Genomic DNA, 18,856 nt, shown 5'->3' on the forward strand with positions numbered 1-18,856 from the left:
AGACGGGCTTTCTCTGGCCGGTCAGTGCGCGGCGGGCGGCGGGCCGGGCTGGCGAGGCCGGGTGCGGAGCTTCCTCCCGCCTGCCGCGTCCCGGGCCCGCCGTTGGGAGGAGGAAGCGCGGGCCGGGAGGGGCGCGCTCGGGGGCCGCCGCGGGTGGACTCCATTGGGGGGCGGGGGACAGTTGGGGAGCCGGCTCGGCCGACGACGGCGCCCGAGGGGTGCTGGGACCCCCCGGAGGAAGTTAGGCCCCCCTGAGAAGGTCGGGGAGTAGGATGCGTGGGAGCGCGGGACCGAGCGGCTCTGGAGTCGGACCCTCGGTGGTTCTCGTGTTTGACCTTCCAGCTGCGGGCTCTGGAAGGAGTGGGAAGGGCCACCCCTTTGGGGGTTCGCTTTGTCGCAGGCGCCTTTCTCCCTCGCGGATGTCGAAACTTGGCGCGTTCTGAGCGCTGAAGTCCGACCCCCCTCCCTCAGAGGTAGCTGATGACCGAGAAAGGATGCCAGATTCTTCCTTGAAAACGCCTTTCCAATAACACCGCCCTCCTCAAGTTTTTAAACCGTCGATGTTTCCCCCTCGTTACTTCCTGTCTTCTCCAGCTCGTACTTTATGTAGTTGAAGCCTTTTCTGAGGTCCCTACGCGAATCACTTTCCATTTGCTGGGAAGTTTCTTATGGAAATATTAACAAGCCACAACTTTTAGATAACCACTCCTTCTGAAAAACCAAGGGCACAGGATGCCAGCCGCATTTGGAAACACTTATTTCTGATTAATGACATGGCATCGGTGGTCAAATATTTATCTTGTCTTTACTCAGATTTCAAACTCCCATTGAGTATGCCTATAGATTACCAGCCAGTCAGATTTCACCTTCCTTTACATTTAACGATGACATAATAGATATATTTCTGATTACTGTAATTGATCAGAAGCTGAAGAAGTGTAAGTGCTGTGGATTTTTAAACAAATTCGTATATATTAATTTTTTTGCAAACCATATGTTTATGGGTCCTAGCCTTTGTAGCTAAATTCCTATTATATATATTAAAAATAAACCAAATGGGGTAACATTTGAGATCATGCTGTCCGTCTCGTTCAAATACACATTTATAAAAATTCTCTACAGGTTTGCACATTTCTTAGTCCTTCCTCCTACTACTCAGTGGGAATGAGAAAAAGTGAAATTCCAAAAGACAGGATGGTTGATTATATATATTGCCATTGTAAAGAAATGAAAGAATGGAGGAGGAGTATTTACATCTCTAACCACTTTGAGAAAATTAATAGTGTTGCTATCTAAAGTTAAGAAATCAGGAGCAATTGTGTAAATATGCAAAGTTTAAGTATTATACAGGTTTTGGAAGGCTTGGAAATCTCATTGGTATCTCCTGTGGGTCAAGTTTCTTAAAAAGAGAAATGCAGAAAAGGACAGAACTAATGACAAAAGTAACAAAACAAAACCTGTTTGAAAGGAAGAATTCAGAACTTTCTAAAAAAGAAGTAGAACTTCCTCTCCGTTGATTTAAATCAGCATTCCATGTGAAACACAAGTATGCTATTACCAAAACAAACAATAAGACTGCACTAGCCAGCAAAGATGCTGACATTTGAGCACACTGATTAGGGCTGGTAACCATGGACAGCGATGTTCCTGCTGATGCCACAGGGATTCAAGACTGCTTTTCTCTGCTCATCTGCCCTTTGAGTCCTTATGCACATTTATTTTGAGAAAGAAATTTCTTGATTTTCACTTTGTCTAAACCCACTCTCTTTATCAGATTGAGAAACACATACCTATTTTGGGATTTTATGGTCCAAGGGAGCTGATACTATTTTACTCTCAGTGGGCTCTTAGTAGAGTGATGTAAATGTTTTTTGTTATTGTGATCCTTTTCAGACTATTCACTCACAAAGTTATAAATGCACAGTATTGCTGCACAGTTTTTAAAGGCTAGTGAATATTAAATATGTCTAAATTAACATTTCCATAGCAAGCAAATATTACTTTTGTTCATTAGTCTACTAGATTACTTAATGATATTGTTTAAGACTTCCCTTCTCCCAAACTGATTATTTTTCATCATCTACACTAAACTTTATTATAGATTGCTTGTTACATTTGTAAACTTTTTATCCTACCAAGACCTACAAGTTTTGTGTTTTTAAAAAAATATTTTTTTAGTGATTTCAGAAGTAGGGAGAGGGAGAGAGAGTTAGAAACATCAGTGATGAGAGAGAATCATTGATTAGCTGCCTCCTGCATTCCCCACACTGGGGATTGGGCCTGCAACTGGCCTATGTTCCTTTGACCAGAATCTAACCCAAGACCTTTCAGCCCACCGGCCAATACTCTATTCACTGAGCCAAATCAGCTAGGGCTGATGGTATCTTTTGAGGCTTAAAACTTTTACATTTGATTAAGTGGATTTTATCTATTTTTTCATTTTATTGCTTATTCCTCTTGCTTTCGGTGTTGTATCTGAACAACCGTTGCCAAATCTAAAGTTAGCAAGAGTTACCCCCATGTTTTCTTTTACGAATTTTATAGTTTCGACCTTACATTTACGTATATGAATCATTTTGAATTAACTTTGGTGTATGTGAGATAGTAGTCCAACTGGAGGGTGGATATCCAGTTGTACATGACCTTTTGTTGAAAAGACTGTTTTCCCCCCATTGAATTGTCTTCGCATGCTTGTTGAAAATTAATTGCCTATAAATGTGATGGTTTATTTCTGGATCCTCAGTTCTTTTCCATTGATCTCTAAGTCTGGCTATGACCATACCACACCTTCTTGAATGCTATTGCTTGATTTTAAAATTGGGGAAGTGTGTCCTCCAATTTTGTTCTTTTTCACTATTGTTTTTGGTATTCTGTGTCCCTCGGATTTCCATATGAATTTTTTGGATGAGTTTGTCAACTTCTATAAAGAAGTCAGCTGGGGATTCTGATAGGACTTGGTTGAACCTTTAGATCGGTTTGGGGAATATTGCTTTGTCATCTCAACAGTGTCTTGCAATCCATGAACAGGAGATGCTTTTCCATTTATTTAGATCTTCTTTCTTCCAACAATATTTTGTAGTTTTCAAAGTATCAGTTTTACACATCTTTTTAAAAAATGTATTCCGAAGTATTTTATTCCTTTAATGCTATTGTAAATGGAAGTGTTTTCTTTTTGTTGTTGCTACTCTTCACCCAACGATATTTTTTCCCATTGAGTTTTAGACAGAATGGAAGGGAGGGGGGGAGAGAAACATCGATGTGAGAGAGACATGGATTAGTTGCCCCCAACGCGCTCCCCAACCAGGGCTAGGGATCAAGCCTGCAACTGAGGTACATGCCCTTGACCGGAATCGAACCCTGAATCCTTCAGTTCTTGGGCAGATGTTCCAACCACTGAGCCAAATAGGCTAGGGTTAGAATTGTTTTCTTAATTTATTTTTTCAGGTTGTTCACTGTAAGTGTAGCTACCAATTTAATTTTTTTTAAAGATATGTTTTTATTTCAGAGAAAGGGAGAGAGAGGGGGAGAGATAGAAACATTAGTGATGAGAAAGAATCATCAATCAGCTGCCTCCTGCTCACCCCTTACTGGGGATTGAGACCAAAACCCAGGCATGTGCCCTGACCGGGAATCAAACCACGACCTCTTGGTTCATAGGCCAATGCTCAGCCACTGAGCCTCAGCAGCCCAGCCCAGCCCAGCCCAGCCCAACCCAGCCCAGTTTAATTTTTTAAAAATATATTTTATTGATTTTTTACAGAGAGGAAGGGAAAGGGATAGAGAGTTAGAAACATCAATGAGAGAGAAACATTGATCACCTGCCTCCTGCACACTCCTGACTGGGGATGTGCCCGCAACCAAGGTACATGCCCTTGACCGGAATCGAACCTGGGACCCTTGAGTCCGCAGGCCGACGCTCTCTCCACCAAGCCAAACCAGTTAGGGCCCAGTTTAATTTTTAATGTATTAATTCCACTAGAGATCTTCAGAAATTAGTATAACAATTTAGGAGGAGAAAAGCAGTTTTTCAGTTTTGACTATTTTTTAATAAAAAATGACTTATGGAAATCCTTAAAATTATTTCATGGATTTATTTATAATATTTGTGGCAATGAGGAGATGTTATTTTTAAATATATAGCTATAAAACCTAGTACAAGGATTTGCTTTTAACATGTGTACAATTACCCAGTTATTTCCTTGATTTAATTTTTTAACTCCCCAATTATTCAATATTTAGATTAATGAGCTGGGAAATATACTATAATTACAGAAAGAAGGGCACAATGGAATCCCATGTGCTTATCATTTAGTTTTCATCATTTGCCAACTCATGGCCTCTACCCCCTAGATTATTTACAGCAAATCCAGACATCATATCATTTCATCTATAAATTATAGATGTACTTTACAAGACAGATTTATTCTTTGTAACTAGCTTATGTTGGAACAAAACCTGTTCTAATTGACTTTGCTTTAGATGATGATTTATTTATTAGGGAAGAGTCAGTAATTAAATTTTGTTTTTATTTTGATACACAGGAGTCCAGATCTTATGTAAAATGGATGGCTCTCACACTAGACACTGAACGTTAAGTAGAAAATCTGTTAGGAAAATCTAAGCTGCCATGGAGGAAATACCAGTAAAAGTTGCTGTAAGAATTAGACCTCTGCTATGCAAAGAAGTTCTTCATAATCATCAAGTTTGTGTGAGAGTTATTCCAAACACCCAGCAAATTATCATTGGGAGAGACAGAATCTTTACGTTTGATTTTGTTTTTGGCAAAAGTTCCACTCAAGACGAAGTTTATAATACGTGCATAAAGCCACTAGTGTTATCACTCATTGAAGGCTATAATGTAACTGTTTTTGCCTATGGACAAACCGGATCTGGGAAGACATACACCATCGGAGGAGGCCATGTTGGTAAGATTCTCATAGTCTTTGACGTTTGAAACACTTGAAAGAAGCTACAGCATGAGAGTACCTGACACATAGTAGGTGCTCAGCATATTGATTGAATGAAATAATGAATAGGATAATCAGATGTGCTCATACGTCATCTTTTAAAAAACATTGTTTTTTAAGTTGAATTTTCATTAAACAGTTTAATTTATGGTTATATTTGTTTGAGGAAATAAGTTTAAGACAATATTCAGTGTTTAGACCTTTGACATTTTTCCCAATTTAATTGAGATAAATTGACATATAATATTATATTAGTCCAAGGTATATAACATAATGATTTGATATATGTTTATATTGCAAAGTGATTACCACAGTTCAGTTTATATCAATCACTGCACACAGTTTCAATTTTTTTTTCTTGTGATGGGAAATCTTAGCAACTTTTAAATATACAATATAGTATTTTTTAAAATATATTTTATTGATTTTTTACAGAGAGGAAGGGAGAGGGATAGAGAGTTAGAAACATCGATCAGCTGCCTCCTGCACACTCCCTACTGGTTATGTGCCCGCAACCAAGGTACATGCCCTTGACCGGAATCGAACCTGGGACCCTTGAATCCGCAGGCTGACGCTCTATCCACTGAGCCAAACCAGTCAGGGCTACAATATAGTATTGTTAACTGTAGTCACCTCAGGACTTATAACCGTTACCCACACCCCAAAACCATGTGCCTCTGGCAGCCCTTTGTCATTTTGAACAGAATTTAAATTAGACATGAGTTAACATGATGTAATTTTGCATTTTTTCTAGATTTTGCATCTTTTAATAGTCCACTTGTAAATATTAAGAGTCCTGTAACCAGGACTTAGAGGAAAGTAACTTAAAGAGTCTTTTTTTCCCATTTTTTAGCCAGATTGTTAGCCAGTTGTAAAGTTTTTTACAACTTTATTGAGGTTTAGTTGACAAATTGTAAGATATTTTAAGAAGACATTGTGATGATTTGATCTGTGTGTACATTGTGAAAGGATTCCTCCCTTCTAGTTAATGCATCCACCACCTTACATATGTATACAGATTTCTGTTTTAAATACTGAAAACTTTAGGATATAATTTCTCTTGCTTGTAATAGTTTAGAGAAGATAGTATCATAAGATTTCCTTTAGAGCTAGAAAGAACCTTGAAAATAGTTTCATTTATGAGTGAGGAGCTCCAGCCACAGAACGCTGGAGGGCTTACTGAGTTAGGTGGCAGGTGACAGAGCTGGAATTGAAAGCCAAGTCTTCTGTTGAGACTGTTAATTGTATTGGTATTTTTATATTAAAAGCAAGCTTTTGAATGTTGTGCATATAGATCATTGTTGAAAGTGATCATTAGTATTATCTATATGTATAATGGCTTTCAATTTTTTTTCTACTTTCATGCTTCTCATATGTAGAATATGTAAGTTTCAGAAACATCTCCCATTGAGTGCAGGGATGGGTGGGGGGAGGTTTGGAGGTGGCTGTGTGGTTTGAGGAAGCCCTCATTCCAAAGAGTAAATGGAGGGGCCGTAAGTGCCTAATGCCACTACCTTGCCCAATTTTTTAGAATTAGTGTTATACAGGAATAGGAGATTTAAGATATCAGATTATTTTAGGGTCTCACAATAAAATAAATTTCAGATTTTCTATTGTGGTTTTTCTTGAAGATCATAGTTTTTTGTTGTTGTTTTTGTTTTTTATTGGCCAATGTTTTATGACCTTAATGACTCAGTATGTGCTTTATGCTAATAGGAGTATAAAATGTTCAGATCTTGGTGATAATTATAGCTATATTGTTTTTAAAAAATATATATTTTTATTGATTTCAGAGAGGAAGGGAGAGGGAGAGAGAGAGAGAGAAATATCAGTGATGAGAGAGAATCATTGATTGGCTGCCTCCCACGCCCTACACTGGGGATTGAGCCAACCTGAGCATGTGCCCATGACCAGAATAGAACCCAGGACCCTTCAGTCCGCAGGGTGACACTCTATCCACTGAACCAAACCAGCTAGGGCAAGCATGTCAAACTCAAAGGCTAACATGGGCGAAATAAACAAGGTTTAAGTTTATGTGGGTTGCAAAAAACCAAAAGCTTCAATTTTCATAGAAACGTAGGTTTATTTCGATGGAGACATGCTGAATACAAAGGACTAAAATAAATGAGTAATCGTCAACATAAAATAATAGGACATTTTGATAAAAATAATATTTGTTCTTGAACATTAAATTACCAGACACTGATAACTGCATAAATCAGTGATGGCGAACCTATGACATGCATATTAGAGGTGACATGCAAACTCATTTTTTTGGTTGATTTTTCTTTGTTAAATGGCATTTAAATATATAAAATAAATATCAAAAATATAAGTCTTTGTTTTACTATGGTTGCATATATCAAAAAATTTCTATATGTGACATGGCACCAGAGTTAAGTTAGGGTTTTTCAAAATGCTGACACGCCGAGCTCAAAAGGTTCGCCATCACTGGCATAAATTAATAACCGTAACGCAAATACTAGTAAACCTATTTTTCTTGTTCTCCGAAAGCGAAATATTTTCTGTTGCACACACCAAACAAGTTAGTACAAGACTAATGATGTGGCAATCGGCTGCTAGGATATTTGCTGCTAGTATTAGTGGGGAGAAATGGTGCGCCTGCGCGTAAGGTGTGTAAGGGAAACGAATGCAACACAATTATAGTAATCAGTCATTAGTGAACGTTGTAGTTCGTTATTAATATGTATAATAGGATATTGTAAAAATTAAGTTACGAAATTTTTATTAAAAAGTTTCTTATATACCGTTATATTGGCTGGGCCACAAAAATATTCGTTGTGGGCTGCATGCAGCCTGTGATCCACAAGTTTGACATACTTGAGCTAGGGACTATATTGGTTTTTTAAAAAAATATATTTTTATTGATTTCAGAGAGGAAGGAAAGGGAGAGAGAGAGAGAAACATCAGTGATGAGAGAGAATCATCGATTAGCTACCACCTGCACGGCCCCCACCTGGGATCAAGCCCACAACCCAGGCATGTGTCCTCACCGGGAGTCAACCACTGAGCTACACTGGCCAGGCATAGCTATATTGTTTTTTTTATTAAGAGGCCAGGAGTGTAATTTTAGTTCTTTAAGGAAAAAAGTTATCTATTGTCCTAAAATACTTTTAACTGTTCTGAGGTGCTCTTTATCAGAAGAAATAGACCACCATTAGAAATAAATTTTGGTCCTAACTGGTTTGGCTCAGTGGATAGAACGTCAGCCTATGAACCAGTGAGCATTTTCAGTTTCTCAGATTGACATTCCCAGTTCTGAGAATATTATTTCATCACATGAAATTTCCAATTCTGGGTCAGTTGTCTGCTGTTTAATTATTGACTATGAAAATAATGTTGATTTTTGCCCCCAATAAATAATTTATTGAGCGTTTGCTGTATGTAGGGTACCATGCTACGTACTATGACAGAATGAAAATTTCTTATTTTTTAATATGATTCTTTTTTAAAATATATATTTCTTTATTGATTTCAGAGAGGAAGGGAGAAGGAGAGAGAGATAGAAACATCAATGATGAGAGAGAATCATTGATCAGCTGCCTCCTGCACAACCCCTACTGGGGATCAAGGCCGCAACCCAGGCATGTGCCCTTGGCCGGAATCGAACCTGGGACCCTTCAGTCTGCAGGCCGACGCTCTATTCACTGAGCCAAGCCGACAAGGGCGTTTAATATGATTCTTATTTAAGCTAATCATTTTCCAATTTTTCAGAACCTTGGATGTACCGACTTTTACTAGGCCTAATTTTTAAAAACTTTTATTTCTCTACTCTTTAAATAGCATATAATAAATAGCTAAATGATGACTATTGAGGTACAAAACTTTATAAATTCTCTCTCTGAAATAGTTTATTTCAGGAATATAAGCCTAACATTGAAATGTGATTTATAGGTTACCAAAATACGTATTGAAGCTTTATTATTAATATTATTTGAAATTGAGCTTTTTGATAAGTCTTTTGAATTTTTGTGGGATTTTTCTTACCTTTGAAGTGGGTAATGATCATCTATACATACTGGCTAATCCAGAATGCTTATACTTTGGTTTATAGATATTGCTATTATCTTGTTCCTGGAAGCTGTCAAAAAGGAATCCACTTTCTCCCTTGTATTGGAAAACCTACAGCTTCCTGTACATGCCACACGATGGCAGTATTACATCTTAAATTAGGTGAAAGGCAGTCCAATTTAACAGAAGTTCAGATTTTCAGGATGATTGTTGCCAAAAATTTAAACATTGGTAATCTTCAGCTTGGAAACAAGTGGGTTTTAAGGTTCATTTGTAAACCAGCGTTTTGTAGCTTGTAATATATTTACCATGAAACAATGCTGAAAATGGTAGATAGGTTTGTTTCTAAATTGGCCTATAGAAACTTAAGTCCCAATTTATTATTTCATTTATTCATTTATCTTAAATTTTATATTGTACTTTTTTTTACTATTTAAAAAATTATGGTAAATATATATATCTATATATATAAAAGGCTAATATACAAAGTGTCCCCACAGGAGTTAGACTGGGAGACCAGGAGTTCTATCACTCGCTATTACATGCACTGACCACCAGGGGGTGGCACAGAACGAAGGAAGGTGCCGGCTGGCGGCCAGCAGCTGAGGAAGGGAGTCCCGGGCCAGCAGCCAGAAGGCCCTGATCGGCTCTGATCACTGGCCAGGCCTAGGGACCCTACCGTGCACGAATTTCGTGCACCGGGCCTCTAGTATAACATAAAATTTACTATTTTAACCATTTTAAGATTATAGTGCTCTAACCATAATCTTAATGTTTTGTAACCATCACTGCCTTTTTTTTTTCAGCATCCCAAATAGAAACTTTGTATCCATTAAGAAATAACTCCCCTTCCTCATCCCCTGGTGACCTCTAATTTACTTTCTTTCTCTATGAATTTTCATCTTCCAGATATTTCTTAGAAGTGGAATCATATAATATTTGTCCTCCTCTGTCTGGATTCTTTCACTTGTTTCCAAGGGCATCCTCCTTGTAGCATGTATCAGAACCTTATTCCTTTTTATGACAATAAGATTCCATTTTATCTATATGTGATATTTTGCGTATTCATTCCTGTGTTGGTTGGCACTTGAGTTTCCCCCGTTTTTGGCTGTTGTGAATATGCTGCCATGGACATTGGTGTACAAGTATCTGAGTCCCTAGTATGCACTGTTGTTCATTCATAATGTTGTGCAGATCTGTGTTCTGGGTTGTGGAAGTGATGAAGGAAAAGAGGTATCTGACTACTTTTTTCCCTGATCTTATCCAGTCTCATGATATTGAATACCATCTATATGTAGCTGACTTCCGATTTTTAAAAAAATCTCCAATCCAGACTACTGCCTTGAACTCTGGACTTAATATATATGCAACTATTGCCTGTTTAATCTTTGCAATTGGCCACTAAATATCTCAATTGGATGCTAACAGACGCCTCAAGCTTAATTGGTCAAAAGATGAACTGCTTTTTTCCCCTCAAACCAACTCAGTCCCCACTCTCACCCATATTTATTGATGGCAACTCCAGTGGCTCAAGAAAAAAACCTTAGAGTCATTCTTTTGTTGTTAATCCTCACCAGAGGATATTTTTCCATTGATTTTTAGGGAGAGTGGGAGAAAGAGGAAAAGAGAGAGAAACATCGATGTGAGAGAAACGTATTGATCGGTTGCCTCCTGCATGCGCCCTGACCCGGGCTCAGGCCAGGGAGGAGCCTGCAACTGAGGTACATGCCTTGACTGGAATCGAACCTGGGACCAAACTGGCCAGCGCTAGAGTCATTCTTGACTCATTGCTTTCTTTCACATCTCACATCCAATCTGTCAGGGAATCTTAATGGTGTTCCTTTCAACATAAATCCCAAATTGGGTCACTTCTCATCTTTTCTCTGCTACCATCCTGCTGTGAGCCACACTATATTTACCTGCCCAACCCTCTTGATTCCCGGATTACTGCACAGCCTTCTAAGTGTTTTCCCCACATCCACTCCTACCCTTTTATGGTATTTGCAAAACACCAGACTTAAATTGCAACTTACTACTATCCTCCAGTGCTCTGCTCTCACACAATAAACCCAAGGTCTACTGTGGTCTACACAGACTTTTATGTTCTGGCTCTGTCATCTCTCTGACCTCATCCCCTGTCACTCTCCCCTTGCTCTCTCTGCTTCAACCACACTGGCCATCTTGCTAATGGATCGCATCAGTTTAGCGTCTTTGTACTGGTTGTTCTCTCCCTGGGTTACTCTTCTGTCAGATACGCACATGGTTCCTCTGCCACCTCTTTCAAGTCTTTGCTTAAATGTCAGCTTCTCAATATGCCCATCATGACTTTTCTACCTAACGTTGCAAACACCTCCCACCTAGATGCACCTACACATCCATTCCCCCTTACCCTGCTCAGTTTTTTATCTGAATATACCTATCACTTTTAACATACCATTTAATTCACATCAGTTACTCTTTTTTGCTGTTGTCTATCTTCAGTACAGTCCCATAAGGGCAGGGATTTTTTTTCTTCTGTTTTGTTCACTAATGGTTCCCAGGGTCCTAGAATACTGCCTGGCAAAAAGAAGGTACTAAATAAATATTTGTTGAATGAATGCATGAGTAAATTTTGAGTAAGGGCATGCATGTGCAAACTTTTAACTATGAATTTTGTAGTTATGGTTTAAAAGATTTATAGTATAGAGAATTGTAAGAAAATAAATGTATTGATTGTCAATTTCGTGTTGTAGCTTTTCTTATATTTTAAGTTTCATATGTGCTTTTTTTTCTTTTTTCTAAAATTTCAGCTTCAGTTGTAGAAGGTCAGAAGGGTATCATTCCTCGAGCTATCCAAGAAATATTTCAAAACATCTCCGAAAATCCTAGCACTGACTTTAAAATAAAAGTTTCTTATATAGAAGTATATAAGGAAGAGCTAAGAGATCTTCTAGAATTGGAGACATCTGTGAAGGATCTTCACATCCGAGAAGATGAAAAAGGAAACACAGGTAAAGTAGCCTACTTACTAGATAGCCTTTTTTAGCAAATAGATATGATTTAATTCAGTTTCTGGATACATTCCAAAGAAGCTTTAGAAACACATAGAAGCAAAATGAATTTGTTTTTACTTTAAAATTGAATATCTTATTGATTAACAATATCAGTTAAATTGCCCAGGTGAAAAGTAGAAGTTCAACTGTTAGGCAAGATGATGTTATTAAGTTGTAATTCAAGATAATACTTAGTTCCTAAAAATGCCCCACTTCCTTCCACTTCCGACACTGACCTTAAGTGAGACTGAGAAATAGCCTAGATTAATTTTTGTACTTTTTTCCCCCTCTCAGTTACCCCAAGATAGGGGATGGCTTCTCCCTTTGGTGTTCAGCCAGGTTGATCTAGAACTCACCTTTGTTCTTTGATTTTTGTCCCAGCATACCTATTGCTTCCTTATTTTTTTTTTAGTAGAGAGTTTATGTGTTTGCTTCTCCATATTAACATTTACCTGTCCTTTGTTGAGCTTCTCAAGGTCTGATTTTCTGTGTTTACAACCATTAATCTCATTAAATATCCATTTGTTTGGAAATAGGAGACGGTTAGAAGGGGAGGGTTAAAATGCAAGTATTTTAAAGAATAATACTTTCTGCTTCTTTTATTTGAAAGGAAAAATATTCAATATAAAATACTTTGAAAACATAAAAAAGTATGAGGAAGAAAATAAAAGATTATTTTTGATCCCAGAACCCAAAATAGTTTCTCTTATTGTTGTGTTTTCTTTTTCTATGCACGTAGAGTTTTTTTTTTTTAAATGTACTTGCGATCCCCCACATACAGTATTACATCTTATTTTTTCACTTAATATTTGTATTGTGAGCATTTTCACATGGCTTTAAGTAGTTTTCAGCATTGTGACTCTTAGTGGTCAGGTGGTAATTTGTCTTCTGAATGTATTATAATAATTTATTTAACTATTGTTCCGTTGTTGGATATTTAGGCTCTTTCAAATTTTTCACTATTATTAATAACAAGTGACTGTTCTTGGATGTCTTCCTCTCCTAGGAAACACATGTAGTAGAACCTTCCAGGAGATAAAGGAGTGATGGAGTCACTCCTTGAGGGAGTTTCCTAGCAGCTAGGAAAGTAAAATGGCTATAGTCATTGAAACAGCAGCCTGCAGGGGGCAGTAAAGCTTGTCTTCTTAGAGACCCTGTCTGGCAGCCATGGCATTCCTGGACATTGGGAGAAATTGTTTTTGGTTTTTTTTGTTTGTTTTTAGAAAGCATACATAGTAGTTTATGAAATTACTAGAGGCCCGGTGCATGAATTCGTGCATGGGTGGGGTCCAGCTGCCCACCCCTGATGTGGGGGAGCGATTGGGGGTGGGGCCAGCGGGGGGGGTTATTAGTGACAAAGATCTTTGCAGGGTGTATACATGTTTGCTGTTGGCTTTAGGATGAGTTGAAGCTTCAAAGGCACTTCAGTGTCAGGGACACTTACAGCTTCCGTTTCTGAGTCTCTCCCTAGACAGGTAATGCGGTTTAGTTCCCTGCTGACAACCCCCCTAAAGAGAGGCCGTGGTGTGACGTGGCTGCCCTCTTTGGTAGTAAGCAGTGGAGAGAGAACGCAGGAAGATGGTGGTTGTGCTGGGCACCTCTCCTGGACACCTGACTGATGGTCCAGACCTTGAGCAGTTTTCCTCCTGATCACTTGTCATTCAGATTCCTGGTCTATGAAGCCTGGAGAGCATTTACTTACTTAGAATTTCTGAAGGTCACACTTCAGTGATGGGGGGCTGGGCGATGGGGGGGGGGGCGGGTAGCAGGGGGAGAGGCTGTGGGCGGTTGGCTGGCAGGCCCTGCCCCTGATCGGGCTGGTTGGCCGCTGCAGTGCACGGCATAGCCACTGGTCATTCTGGTCATTCTGCTGCCATTCAGTACCTTGGCTTTTATATATATAGATTAGATAATTCAATATAGCTATTTTTTTCTGAACAGAATTCAGGCTGGAGTTTTGAGCTTTTGTATCGTGAAATATATTTACTGAATATTTTTATATTTTGTTAAAAATTACAAAAATAATGCGTTTATTTTAAAATTATCTCACAGTATGGAGGGTACATTGTCACTCCTGATAAACTTAATGATCAAAATATTCCCTGACTGATATCAATTCTGCAAAAATTTTTTGCAGGATGTAACAAATTGTGTTAAGACAAATTGCCATATATCTTACATAATGTCTTACAACATGCACTTGTTTGACATATTTATTGAGTCCTTTGTGTGAAGCAATGGTTGGTATCCAATCTGGAAGTGGCACAATTAGCACCACCTTTGAAGCTTTTTAAAAAGTATTGGTGCCCAGCCGGTATGGCTCAGTGGTTGAGTGTCAACCTATGAACCAGGAGGTCACTAAAATTTCTTCCTGGTCAGGGCACATGCCTGGTTGTGGGCTTGATCCCCAGTGTGGGGTGTGCAGGAGGCAGCGGATCAATGATTCTCTCTCATCATTGATGTTTCTATCTCTCCCTCTTTTTTCCTCTCTGAAAGCAATAAAAAAATATTTTTTTAAAGTACTGGTTTCTGGGCCTTACTTTTCAGAAATTCTAATGAACTAGAGGCCCGGTGCACAAAAATTTGTGCACTCAGGGGAGTCCCTCAGCCCGGCCTGTGCCCTCTTGCAGTCTGGGACCCCTTGGGGGATAACCACCTGCTGGCTTAGGCCCGCTCCCCAGGAGATTGGGCCTAAGCTGGCAGTCAGACATCCCTCTGGCAGCCTGGGAGCTCTCGGGGGATGCCCACTTGCCAGCGGGGGAGCAGGCCTAAGCTGCAGTCTGACATCCTTAGCGCTGCTGAGGAGGCAGGAGAGGCTCCAACCACCACCGCTGTACTGGCAGCCATCAGCCTGGCTTGTGGCTGAGCAGAGCTCCCCCTGTGGGAGCACACTGGCAACCAGGGGGCAGCTCCTGCATTGAGCGTCTGCCCCCTGGTGGTCAGTGTGTGTCATAGTGACCAGTCATTCCCAGTCGTTCTGCTATTAGGGTCAATTTGCATATTACCCTTTTATTATATAGGATAGAGGCCTGGTGCATGGGTGGGAGCCGGCTGGTTTGCCCTGAAGGGTGTCCTGGATCAGGGTGGGGGTCCCGCTGGGGTGCCTGGCCAGCCTGGGTGAGGGGCTGAGGGCCGTTTTCAGACTGGCCACACCCACTTCAGGGTGGGGGTCCCCGCTGGAGTGCCTGGCCAGCCTGGTTGAGGGGCTGAGGGCTGTTTTCAGGCTGGTCACATCCCCTTCAGGGAGGGGGGTCCTGCTGGGGTGCCTGGCCAGCCTGGATGAGTGGCTGATGGCTGTTTGCAGGCTGGCCACAGCCCCTTCAGGGTAGGGGTCCCCGCTGGGGTGCCTGGCCAACCTGGGTGAGGGGTCGATGGCTGTTTGCAGGCTGGCCACAGTTCCCAGCCACCCAAGCTCCCAGTGGAGGCTGGCTGGAAGCAGGTATCTTGGGTTTGTTTATATTCTATAATTGAAACTTTGTTGCCTTGAGTGGAGCTCAGAGCCGGCCAAGGCCTGCGGGAAGCTTGGCTTCCTCCATCTCCAGGGCAACCAAGCCTTCTGCTTGCTCCAGCTCCGTGGCTGCCGGCCGCCATCTTGGTTGGGTTAATTTGCATATAGTCACTCTGATTGGCTGGTTGGCGTGGCTTGGGCGTGTAGCGAAGGTACAGTCAATTAGCATCTTTGTCTTTTATTAGTGTAGATTAGTCTGGGATGGGACCTGGGCACAGGTACTTTCTGTTTTATAAAGCTCCCTCCCAGGTGATTTGCAGCTGGGCTTGAGAACCTTACCTAGTACTAAGCTATACCCTAACACTAGAAAAGTTATATAAAATTTATGCTATAATTTATAGTTATATTATCATATTTTATAATTGCTGATATTTTAGCACTGTTTGTAGTACAAGTACTTTAGAACTTTAAATGAACCAGGTTGTTAAAAAAGGTTTCATGATGGAAATAATATAAGCAAAATGATTATTTTTCAAAGAAACAGTGGCATGATGGGATCTGATTAAAAAGGAAGTACACCATTGTAATTTGACCTCAGAATTAGGAGCTTTACTGCTTTGATTCAAATCTGAAATCTACCTAGTCTTTTTTGAAAACTTTGGGTAGAAACATGTGGTAATAGTAAGCTTAGGTTACTTGTTCTTATTCTGCTGTTGAAATAGAAATTTTCTGCTTGTTTTGAATTGCCATTTCATTTGTTTACCTTACACTCTGATATTATGTAGGGCACACTTGCTTTTAAAATGAATAACTTTACTTATACTAAAATTTTCATCTGTCATTAGATGTGACTCCACAATATAAAAAAAACCTTAAACCTAAGGAGAGCTTGAATAGTAACAAATTCAAGAGAGACTATTTTAAAAAAATAAATCTATTACTAATTAATTGTTTTTTAATCCTCACCCAAGGATACTTTTATTGATTTTAGAGAGAGAGGAAGGGAGAGAAAGAAATATTGATGTGAGAGAGAAACATCAATCCATTGCCTCCCTTCTCACCCTGACCAGGGACTGAATCCAAAACTTAGGTATGTGTCCTGACCGGGAATTGAACCTGCACCCTTTTGGTGTATGGGACTACACTCCAACCAACTGAGCCACCTGGCCAGGGCTGATTAATTCTTTTGAGTTATATATTTAATTAATTTATTATCTTTTAATTAGTCCATTAGCTTCTCCAAACCAAATACTGAAATTAAGAGTTTTTCTCTTGTTAGCTGGTTTAAAGAATTGAGTATGATGTGTGACTGCAAAGAAACCAGATCGTTAAAAACTATGTACAGTGTTATATCTTTTAGAATTTAAACATCAAATTGAGCACTCTCTGTAAAATGTCCCTTTTGGGACATTCTCTAAAGTTAATTAATGTTGCTGCTGTTACTATTGTTTGAAATACTATTGATTTTTTTTTTAATCCTCATCCGAGGATATTTTTCCTTTGATTTTTAGAGAGAGAGGGAGAGACAGAGAGAAACAGAGAGAAACACCGAAGTGAGAGAAACACATCCATTGGTTACCTCCCACATGCCCCCCATCAGGGCCCTGGGAGCCTGCAACCAAGGCATGTGCCCTTGACCGGAATCAAACCCAGGACCCTTCAGTCCACAGGCCGATGTTCTATCCACTGAGCCAAACCGGCTAGGGCACTATTGATTTTTTTAAAGGGAATGTTTTAGCTGGGCAGTCTAGCAAATAACTGTTATGTGGTTAATTTGACTGTACTAGATTTTGATTAAAACTTGACTTAAAAACTTGCTGTTTTAAGTGATTGTCGGGGCCAAGGAATGCCAGGTGGAGAGTGCAGATGAAGTGATGAGCCTCCTGGAGATGGGGAATGCAGCCAGGCGTACAAGTACCACCCAAATGAATGAACACTCCAGTAGATCACATGCAATTTTTACAATCAGCATTTGTCAAGCTGAAAAAAATACAGAGGCAGCTAAAGATGGATCATGGTCTTCCCGTCAGCATATTGTTTCAAAGTTCCACTTTGTGGATTTGGCTGGATCAGAAAGAGTAACGAAAACAGGGAATACTGGTGAACGGTTCAAAGAATCCATTCAGATCAACAGTGGGTTGCTGGCTTTAGGAAATGTAATAAGTGCTCTTGGGGACCCACGCAGGAAGAGTTCACATATTCCATATAGGGATGCTAAAATTACCCGGCTTCTGAAAGATTCCCTGGGAGGCACTGCCAAGACTGTCATGATTACTTGTGTCAGCCCATCGTCCTTCAATTTTGACGAATCCTTAAATTCTCTCAAATATGCCAATAGAGCACGCAACATCAGGAACAAACCCACCTTAAACTTCAGCCCTGAGTCAGACCGGATGGATGAAATGGAGTTTGAGATTAAGTTGCTTCGAGAAGCTTTGCAAAGTCAGCAGGCTAGTAATAGCCAAACCAGCCAGATCCATCGAGAGGGGACTCCTGATAACAGGATCCTTTCTCTCGAGGAACAAGTAGCTCAGCTCCAAGGAGAATGTCTGGGTTACCAACATTGTATAGAGGAAGCCTTCACCCTCCTGGTGGAGTTAAAAGATACTGTCAGTCTAAACCAAAAGCAACAACAGAAGCTGCAGGAGTGGTTTAACATGACCCAGGAGGTCAGGAAGGTGATTCCCAGCTCATTCAGAGGAAGCTGCGGCATTGGAAACCTGGAAGAAGGACCACAGCATATTAGAGTTAACCAACTGAAGCGAGAGCTGAAGAAATGCCAGGTACATAGACACTGCTTTTATAAAATAACGTGTTTAAGGACTAAATTTATTTGGGGCAAGTAAAAGTCATTGTAGAATGTCAGAAAATTTTTAAAAGGGTTATATGTAAAATCTCATTTGCCTTTGCTCTGTTTTTCCCTTTTCCTATTCTTTCTTCTCATATTCATATCTTTCCTGGCTCCTCCTTTTTTCTCCTGTAAAATGTATGTTAAGTTGTTATGTTTATTAAGTACAATCTTGTGGACCTGGTCATTAAATTTAGAGGATGGGAACAAATAGTTTCAGAAACAAAATTAAGTTATACTTTACTGAGTTTTATCCCTCTATGGGTCAGTGGTTCTTGAAAGAAAAAATACTTCATCCCTTGAATTTGGAGTACTGATTTTTTTTAAAGAAGCAAGATCATCATATTTGATAATATTTAAGAAATGTAGATATGTATATGTATGCATTATATGTATTGCATTTACATACATTGAGTTTAGAATTACATTTCCCCACTTTTCATTCAAAAAACATTTATTGAGTGAAGATTATGTGTCACAGGAAAGGTAGTAAATAGCAAGACATACCTAGTTCTGCTTATGTGGAGTT

The 18,856-nt window shown here is 39.7% G+C and overlaps 1 protein-coding gene across 4 annotated transcripts in view; it reads left to right on the forward strand.

Annotated features, from left to right (window-relative positions):
- Window positions 1-18,856, forward strand: part of KIF27 (kinesin family member 27) — a 68,738-nt gene continuing 49,882 nt past the window's right edge. For 3 of the 4 annotated variants that reach the window (XM_023763633.1, XM_023763632.1, XM_006100013.3), the window contains exons 1-4: window positions 1-20; window positions 4,542-4,925; window positions 11,789-11,989; window positions 17,307-18,262. In XM_023763633.1, the coding sequence (XP_023619401.1) occupies window positions 4,628-4,925; window positions 11,789-11,989; window positions 17,307-18,262 (1,455 nt within the window). In that variant the 5' untranslated portion in view covers window positions 1-20; window positions 4,542-4,627. The remainder of the gene's footprint in view (window positions 21-4,541; window positions 4,926-11,788; window positions 11,990-17,306; window positions 18,263-18,856) is intronic. The other variant, XM_023763634.1, reaches the window with a different exon arrangement.

The sequence above is a fragment of the Myotis lucifugus genome, unplaced genomic scaffold (genome assembly GCF_000147115.1).
Source record: "Myotis lucifugus unplaced genomic scaffold, Myoluc2.0 scaffold_295, whole genome shotgun sequence".
Taxonomy (NCBI): Eukaryota; Metazoa; Chordata; class Mammalia; order Chiroptera; family Vespertilionidae; genus Myotis; species Myotis lucifugus.